The sequence below is a fragment of the Salvia miltiorrhiza genome, chromosome 6 (assembly GCF_028751815.1).
Source record: "Salvia miltiorrhiza cultivar Shanhuang (shh) chromosome 6, IMPLAD_Smil_shh, whole genome shotgun sequence".
Taxonomy (NCBI): Eukaryota; Viridiplantae; Streptophyta; class Magnoliopsida; order Lamiales; family Lamiaceae; genus Salvia; species Salvia miltiorrhiza.
In genome coordinates, this window is record NC_080392.1 from 5,442,916 (window position 1) to 5,451,885 (window position 8,970).

General features: G+C 35.1%; 1 protein-coding gene across 1 annotated transcript; it reads right to left on the reverse strand.

The window, feature by feature from the left end:
• Positions 1-4,949: 4,949 nt before the first annotated feature.
• Positions 4,950-6,447, reverse strand: LOC130988170 (uncharacterized). The gene is made up of 5 exons (XM_057911951.1): positions 6,047-6,447; positions 5,893-5,951; positions 5,700-5,760; positions 5,436-5,494; positions 4,950-5,351 (listed from the first exon to the last, which is right to left on the reverse strand). Exons 1-5 carry the CDS (start codon positions 6,108-6,110, stop codon positions 5,181-5,183), a joined length of 414 nt encoding a protein of 137 aa, XP_057767934.1. The 5' UTR covers positions 6,111-6,447; the 3' UTR covers positions 4,950-5,180.
• Positions 6,448-8,970: the final 2,523 nt, after the last annotated feature.

An 8,970-nucleotide genomic window follows, 5' to 3' on the forward strand; every position in this document is an offset into this window, starting at 1 on the left:
TTTCATAGTTTAGATTTATTTTCTTCAAGATTCAAGCTGTTCATATTTAGGATTCATTCCAGATTTTATTTATTTCAGTCTTTTCAATTGTTTTCATTTTAATTATATTTTTTATTTATTTTATTATATCTAACTAATTTCTTTAATAGATTCTAGGATTTGTAAATAGTTGATTGACTTAATGTAATTGATTTATTGATACATTTTTGCCTTCCAGTTTCTAATTCATAATTCCTAGTGCGTATTTCTTGTGAATTATCTGGCCAATAATTTGCATGTTTAGTTCTTCAGTTTGAGACCTAGCAGAGATAACTGCTTATCGGATTCAGGAACATGTGATATGATTTTAACCTTGAGACCTATCAGAGATATATAGGTGGATCATAGGGAGTTATTCTTATGTGTTTTTGGGAGTTAGTAGATTTTCTTGAGACAAATAGAGAATTTACTAATCAGCTATCATAAACAGTTCTAGCGAGAGTGTGATTATTTATGTGATCTCTCATCATGATTGCATTAAACTGGTAATTAGGATTAATATGTTAATTGTGTGGATTTGATTAATGAATTTACATTTCCTATGATCTTTAATTTATCTGATTTTTTTTGTTCTGTTTTGAATTTAGTTTTTGTTCTCCATCATATTTTTGTTTGTCTGGATATTGCAATAATATTCATTAGGATTACTTAGAGTATTTTCTCTTATCAGTCCATGTGAATATGATATTCGTTTGCTATTTATACTACGATTACACCGTATTAGTTGCAGTATTTTTATTGCTATAAAATAGTGATTACCCATGCCGTCCCCTTCTAGGATTATTTTTTATGGACGGATGGAGTATATATATTGAGTAAACACCAAACCAATATATATATATATATATATATATATATATATATATAGAAACAATAGGGCCAAATGGCCCTATTCAACATACAACATCAAATTTTGTCCACCATTTGAAAAAACATAAATTTTAGCCATTTTTTGTATGTCATGACTATTCTACCCTTCTCTCTCTTTCCTCTCTCTTTCTCATCTCCCTCTCTCTCTCTCTCCAGCGGCTGCGCTATCTCCTCTCTCCAACTCATCTCCCTCTCTCTTTCTCCAGCGGCTACGCGGCAGCGGCGCCGAGCAGAAGTCACCGGAGCAGATCTGATTGCAGCGGCGGTGCCAAGCAGATCTGATCGCAGCTGATCTGATCGCAGCGGCGGAGCTGATCTGATCGCAGCGGCGCCGAGCAGAAGTCAGCGGCAGAATTCGTCGGAGTAGAGGATGAGGCGGCGGCGGTGGAGGAGATCCGATCCTCTGAAACGCGTGGAGGAGGGATTGGTCAGGTGGCGGATGATGAGGCGGCGGCGGCAGATCAGATCAGATCTGATCTGATCTGTGCTGATCTGATCTGTGCTGCACGTATGGCACTTATGGCACTATTAGTGCCATAAGTGCCATAAGTGCACACTTCCCCCTAGGGTTTAGATGTTCCATTTAGGGTTTAAATGATGTTGTTGTTTCTGTATTTGTGCTGCACGTATGGCACTTATGGCACTATTAGTGCCATAAGTGCCCAAATGACCATTTTACTTAGTTTTATTTTGAATTTTCGTTGGCACTTATGGCACTATTAGTGCCATAAGTGCCAAAATGACTATTTACTTGGTTTTATTTTGGATTTCCGATGGCACTTATGGCACTATTAGTGCCATAAGTGCCATCTTGGCACTAATAGTGCCATAAGTGCCTAACCCGACCCAGCACGCGACCCGCGTGCCTGATCCTACCCAGTCCGCCTCATTAAGGGCAAAAACGTCCAAATCAATAAAAATGGCCAAAATTTGTGTTTTTTCAATGTGTGGCCATAAATTGTGTTTTATGCTTCATTTTGGCTACTTCAAAATTTTACTCTATATATATATATATATGTGTGTGTGTGTGTGTGTGTGTGTGAAGTGGACCATGTAGATCTCCTTCGCTTAGGTAGTATATATATAAATTTTAATTTAAACTACACATTGTGCTTATGTGAATATATAAAATTCGACATATGAACGATCGAGGGGGGTATTATTGTCCCGTAAAAATAATCCTGCGCCAGGGGCATGCTCGCGTCCCGCGGGCGTGCCGCACCTGCTGGTGGTGTCGAAGAAACCAATTTTATATACATATTGTTGAACATAAATATACATATAGTTGAAGACAAATATGCATATTCAATCACTACCATCCCGAAGAGCGCTCGGGCGCTCGTAAAGAGAGCACAACTGCATTTTCGGGGTATTAGTGCGCCATTGGCGAGGATGCGGATGCGCCCGCACGGTGTGATTGTGTCCTCATGGCGCGCGGGCTTGTGTTATATGATTAAAAAACTTATGTATAATATTATTAAACATAAATATGCATATAATTGAGTATAAATATAGATATTATCATATAACACAAATATGAATATCAAAATAAAAATATGTATACTTTATAACAGTAAAAATAAATTAATTGCACAATTAATCTATTACTATTATGATGGAGTATTTAATTAACGTGAAACAAGAGTTATGAAATTGAAAATTATGAAAAGCAACTTAAAGAAAAATGCGTCGATCTTAAAATGGGACGAAAATTAAAGGAAAAGAAATAGTAGAAATTTATGTAATCCATAAGATTGGGTTGTTCTACTCTGAACCTGGGACATGAATGGCCATATTAACCTCTATCGTCTGATTGTTCCCTTTGTATAATTGTATAGTATAAGGATGTCAGTGGGTGGATATTACCCGGATCAGAACCAGAACCGCTCATTACCCGTTGAGCTATAAAGCAACGGTTCTGGTTCTGGTTCTAGACCCGACCCATTTAGACCCAAAACCTGACAGGTCAAATCCGACCCGACCCTTTTGTTATGGGTCCGGTCCGACCCGACATATTTTGCCGCTAACCCACCACCACCCACCCCCCCAATTTTTTTTTTTTTTTAATTTTTAAAAAAAAATTTCCTCCCCAATCCCACCCCAGCCCCGCCACCCCCACCCCCCACTCCCCCCCCATTTTTTTTTTTTTTTTTTTTTTTAAAAAAAAAAAAATTTCCTCCCCAATCCCACCCCAGCCCCGCCACCCCCCCACTCCCCAAATTTTTTTTTTAAATTTTTTTAAAAAAATTTCCTCCCCAATTCCACCCCAGCCCCGCCACCCCCACCCCACCCACCTACCCACCCCCCTAAAAAAAAATTTAAATTTTTTCTCCCCACCCCCCCTTCCAAAAAAATTATTTTTTTATTTTTTAAAAATTTTCTACCCAGCCTCACCCCACCTTCACCGACCGCAACCCCTCCCTCATTTTTTTAAATTATATTTATGTCGTTCGGCTTTATAGCTTCCGATCAACACTCGCACTTTTGTTACATAATTTCTAATATAATAGATCGAACTATTTAATAAACGATAACAAAAAATTACAAAATGATACACGCCGTTTTCATTGTTCAATCAAATTCTTGACCTATAAAGCGTTGGAGAGAAAATTTTAAAGGGGGGGGGGGGTTGGTTGATGGGTGGGGATGGGGAGAAAAATTTAAAAAAAATAATTTTTTTTTGAGGTAGGGGTGGGGGTGGCAGAGGTAGGATTGGGGAGAAAATTTTTAAAAAAATTAGGGGGTGGGGGGTGGGTGGGGTTGGGGAGGAAAAATTTTAAAAAAAATTGGAGGGGGGGGGGGGTGAGGGTGGTGGGGTGGGTGGGGGGGTGGCGGGGCTGGGGTGGAATTGGGGAGGAATTTTTTTTTACAAAAATAAAAAAAAAAAAATTGGGGGGTGGGGGGTAGGTGGGGGTGGCGTGGGATTGGGGAGGAAAAATTTAAAAAAAAAAAATTTGGGGGGGAGGGGGGTGGGGGTGGCGGGGCTAGGATGGGATTGGGGAGGAAAAATTTTAAAAAAATTAAAAAAAAAAATTTGGGTGGGGGGGGGTGGGGGGTGGGTGGGGTGGTGGTGGCGGGGCTGGGGTGGGATTGGGGAGGAAAAATTTTTGGGACTTGGTGTATGGGTTACTGGATATTATTAGGTCCATGGGTCTTATTTGGCCCATGGGTAATTAACCTACCCGGACCATTTGAGTCTATCACTCTATGGTCCGGATCTGGTCCGAATCCAATAATTAACGGGTGGTTCCAAATCCAGAACCAGAATAATTTTAATGGTTCTGGTTCGGGTAATACCCACCCACTGACATCCCTAGTATAGTATGTGGACCGCACAATTAATGTTATGATGATTTTTGCTCAAATTTATGATATATACTCCTATTTTGAAAAAGAACGTGTATATATATATATAGGGGCGCTTCAATGAGACCCCCTAATTTTAGTGAGGTCTAGAATATGATCTGGTGCGCTTATTTTATCAATCCTATGGTTGATATTGTATCTGGAGGGAGATTTTTTTTGTAGGGTTCGAATCCTGGAGGGAGCAGAATATTTTAAATTTTGTTATTCATCAGTATATATTGTCTTGTTCATCAGTATATATGTCTTATTCATTACTAGTTTTTTAAATTTTGTTTTTCATCAGTATATAAATCTTGTTCGTTAGATATACGTCTTGTTCATTAGTATTATATGTTTTATTCATTGTCCTCGTGTTACACAAAAAATAGGGGGTCTCACTGGAGCGCGCCCCTATATATATATATATATATATAAAACGATGTTGATCAAGTTCTATTTAATTTGATTATTCTTCAATAATTAGCTAACTTTAATTTGTTCCCTCAAAAAAAAAAAAAGCTAACTTTAATTTGTCACAATGTGAACTGTGATCGATGTGAAGGAGTAAATTATTTGAAAACGAGACCACATACTACTACTCTATACTATATCTAATACAAGATTTCATGTAAAGCTTGTGGCGCCTACAATAAGCATATATATTAATGTAATTTGCATATATTTAGCACTAAATATTTTTGAAGTACAAAGGGTTAGATTAGATATTGCCAACATCCGATAATTAATCATGCATACCGCACAATTTTGTTTACAAAATCTTAGTTTCTAATCCAAAAAACAAAAATGGCAGCACATTAATTTATTAATTTTCTACACACACACATATATAGGATTGTTGTCTAGCTAGCTAATTTACCTAAGCCTATTCCAAGAAAATCACAGATCTAATTCCACAAAATTTAGAGTTAGTTGTGAATCGGAGGTTTTCTTCTTGCCTGAGAATAATCCATTCCGGCTATATCTAGTATGCCCGGATATGTCTCGTCGGCCGCCGCCGCCAGCCGTTGCTCAGCTGAATTTACTGACGGATTTTCCTTTTTCTTGGCTGATTTTTCTTTCTTCATTTTGTTCTCATTCTGTACATGAACCACCAAAAATCATATCATTAATTACATGTTATATTTCATGTGTTTTCAGCATGTGATGAGAAATTAACCAACCTTAGCGATGGTTGCAGTCGTTGGAATTGGAGATGTGCTCATCAGTTTTCTAGCTCTTCCTGCAAAGAAGAAGATTTGGTCAAACCCATATTAATAAAATCAAACAAATTAAATGAGAATTGTTAAAAAACTAAAGCATGTTGTTATATATCTTGGTGTTTTAATTACTTTTCTCTCTCAAAAAATCTAAAACTGCAACATATATTATTGCCAGTCTTGATAACTATATATGTAAGTTATTTAATTTCTAATATTATTTTCTACCTGCGAAATGCTTGTTAATCTCTTCAACGACATCTTTGTCAGTCTTCTCCTCGAGAGTTTTCTGTAGCACACGAGAGAGCCAAAACAAAAAAATAAGAATTTCTTTTAATTAATCAATTCACGATATAGGAAATAAAGTCTGCTACAAGTTCAGAAAAACCCCATGAAATTAAAGTACATGAAAAATACTTACATGGCTCATGAATTGCTGACTATTAATAGTTAGACTTCCTTTTCTGATGAATCTCATACCTTCACAATAACAGCAAATTTTATTAATTATGAAGATGGAACGAAAGTCGAGTAGAGGATTAAATTAATGAGATATCGATAACATAAATAAATACCTTGAGCTTGATGAATGATGAGAAGTGATAGAAGCAGCAGAGACATGAGCATGCCAGACTTCATTGCTTGTTTAGGACAGAAGAATAATTTTATAGGACAGTGTTCAGATTTAGAAGTATCTATCTTAAATGAATCAAGATTTGGAATGTGGAAGAAATATGATCTTACAGCTTCAACATGCCTACCTAGCTATATAGACAAGAAGCAGGCTGATCGAGAGCTAGCCCTTTTGTTAATATACACAAACATATTACATCACAAAAACAAAACTGTGTAATATGGTCCCATTCTAGTTCCTGAATGATATGACATGGTTTTAATGCTATTTGGACACAATAACCTTCTCTCTCTTACACACACACATACACATATATTGATTGGTCTTACTTTCAAAAGTGACAATAGATTAATGGGTTGGGAATTCTTGATAAGGTATAGTTAACGACTTAATGTTGCTTCAAAGTCGTTTTCGTATGGGGACAAAACTGAGATTAAGGGCTCCACTCTCTTGAATCTGCAAATATTTCAACAAAAATCCCAAACAAGAAAGCTTGTTGGAAAATGAGAAGATGGTACCTACAATAATGCGTTGAAATTTACCTCAATCTCACACCAGATCCTGTCCATTACCAACCGTATATTGGTTGACATGCTTCGTAGTCGTACGTGCAATTAGCCCATGTTTGGTTGGGTGTTTTTGAAAGTTGGGAAAAGATTCAATTAATTGAATCCATTACTTGCTGTTTGATTTGGGTACTGAGTTAATCATTACCTTTACTTGACGGTAATCCAATAACTCAAATTGTTACCCCTCAAAATAGAGGGGAAACAAAAAGAAAGGGAATCCCTTACTAATGATTCATTTATATTGTTAAACCAAACGCTTAATAAAAATAATTATTATTGTTACCATTCCACTATTTTATTTGATTCCATTTCATTTACATTCCTCTACTTGAACCAAACGAGTACTCAGTCTTGATCATATCAATAATACTTATAAATGTGTTTGAATAAACTGAGAGTTTTTAGTATTTTGGATCATTTGACGTATCAAGAACCAAACATAATAATCAGTATAAAATTAGAGTATGAAATTTGAATTAAAATATGAGTAAATTAAGCGAGGCGACATAGGGCACTATCAAGTAAAGATATAATTGGCATCTGCCATCTCCCTCTCATGAGCAAGGGCACAAGGTAATTTGCCTGTCTGTTCAACGTAGCTAGCAAACAGGAATGGGATATGGGTACTACCCCACACCAACAACAACAACATGTTGAATTTTTAAATTCCATGGTGAAGTAAATTTGTCCTATCCTTTCTATTCCCATTTATTCTTCACCTTCGAATAATGAATATTTTCCTATACGTTCTTATAATTTAGAAATTAAGGCAAGTAAAAAAAACGTACTCCCTCCGTTCCACTTAAGTGTCTTGTTTTCTTTTTTGAGTTGTCCCACTTCAAATATCTTGTTTCTGTTTATCAAGTGTCTTGTTTTCTTTTTTGAGTTGTCCCACTTCAAATATCTTGTTTCTGTTTATATATATATGAAAAAAAATTGTCACGAAAAGTGAGAATTATTATGGCCTACATCACATTTTCAACTTTACACCATACTACTTAATAATCTAATTAATATTTTTTTAAATAATCGCGTTGAAAAGTAACGAGACTGAGGGATGGAGTGAGTAAAAAAACGAAACTTATGGCATGAATGCTGCTGACTTGTGACATGGATAAATAGTACATGCTCATCAGTCATGAGTGGAAATGGCAGTTTCACTTGTTGGGGTAGTTTTATGTGAGGTGAATTTTGGATGTGTGCTATACAGGACATTTTTTTATAGTACATGTTCAAGTACTCGCGATTAGCGTTTGGGTTTAAATCTTTATATTACAAATAATTTTTGTCATTTGAATTTTGTACATAGAGCAAGGAAGAGTTAGGGTATAAACATTTCTGAAAATATAAAATTCGAACTAGTTAAAATAAAATACGAACTAGCTAAAATGTATAATTCTATATAGAACACGTTTGAATTCTTTATGTAAATGTATAAATTGCGAAAAATAATTTTTTCGCTATCTATGAAATTCGAACTTAGAACCATGAATTCATTCAACAAGATGATAAATCAATCGTAAATTTTAATGATCTAAAAACTGAAAATAATTTCTATTTTATATTTTAAAAAATATTTTAGTTTAGTCTCCTTTTTCGTGGAGTATATTGTAAAATAAATGGACCGGATCGAATTGTGCAGAGAGTATGAGTATAATCGAGTTTGTAAAGTGTAAGGTTTTTTTTTTGGTTATGTGTGTATGTTACTAATGTATATTCATCTTTTATATGTGGTACACATTAATTACCTTGCCCATTAATTGTTATCCATATTCATGAAATTAGAATATATATAAAAAGTCAAATAATTAAATATGTCCCACGTGAATATCTATCAAATAATTTCACGTACAAGTGGATGCCAATTGGCCACAAACATATGAGGTTGTCAAAACTTTTTCAGTTTTGCCAACTTATCATCCTAATTGTTCCTATTAAAATTTTGCCACTTCAACAAACTTTTGGTTTTACCATTCCATTTAATTCCTTTTTCAAATTTAAATGCACAAAATTTATGCGCCATATTTCGAACTTAAAATTGATCAAGTTCATATGAAAGTTCAAAATATGACGCAAAAAGTTAAGAACTTTCGATTTTTTTTATAAAAAAAATCAAAAGTTTTTGGATTTATTGATTAACGTCACAGAATAAAAGTAAGTTTAATAATAAATGTCATTAGTACGTTTTTTGTTTTGTTTAATGTGTCTGTTGATAATTAATTTGAGGGTATACACTATAATATTGTCATGGAATCATGGTTTCATCTCCTTATTTAGAATTTTATTTTTCAATATA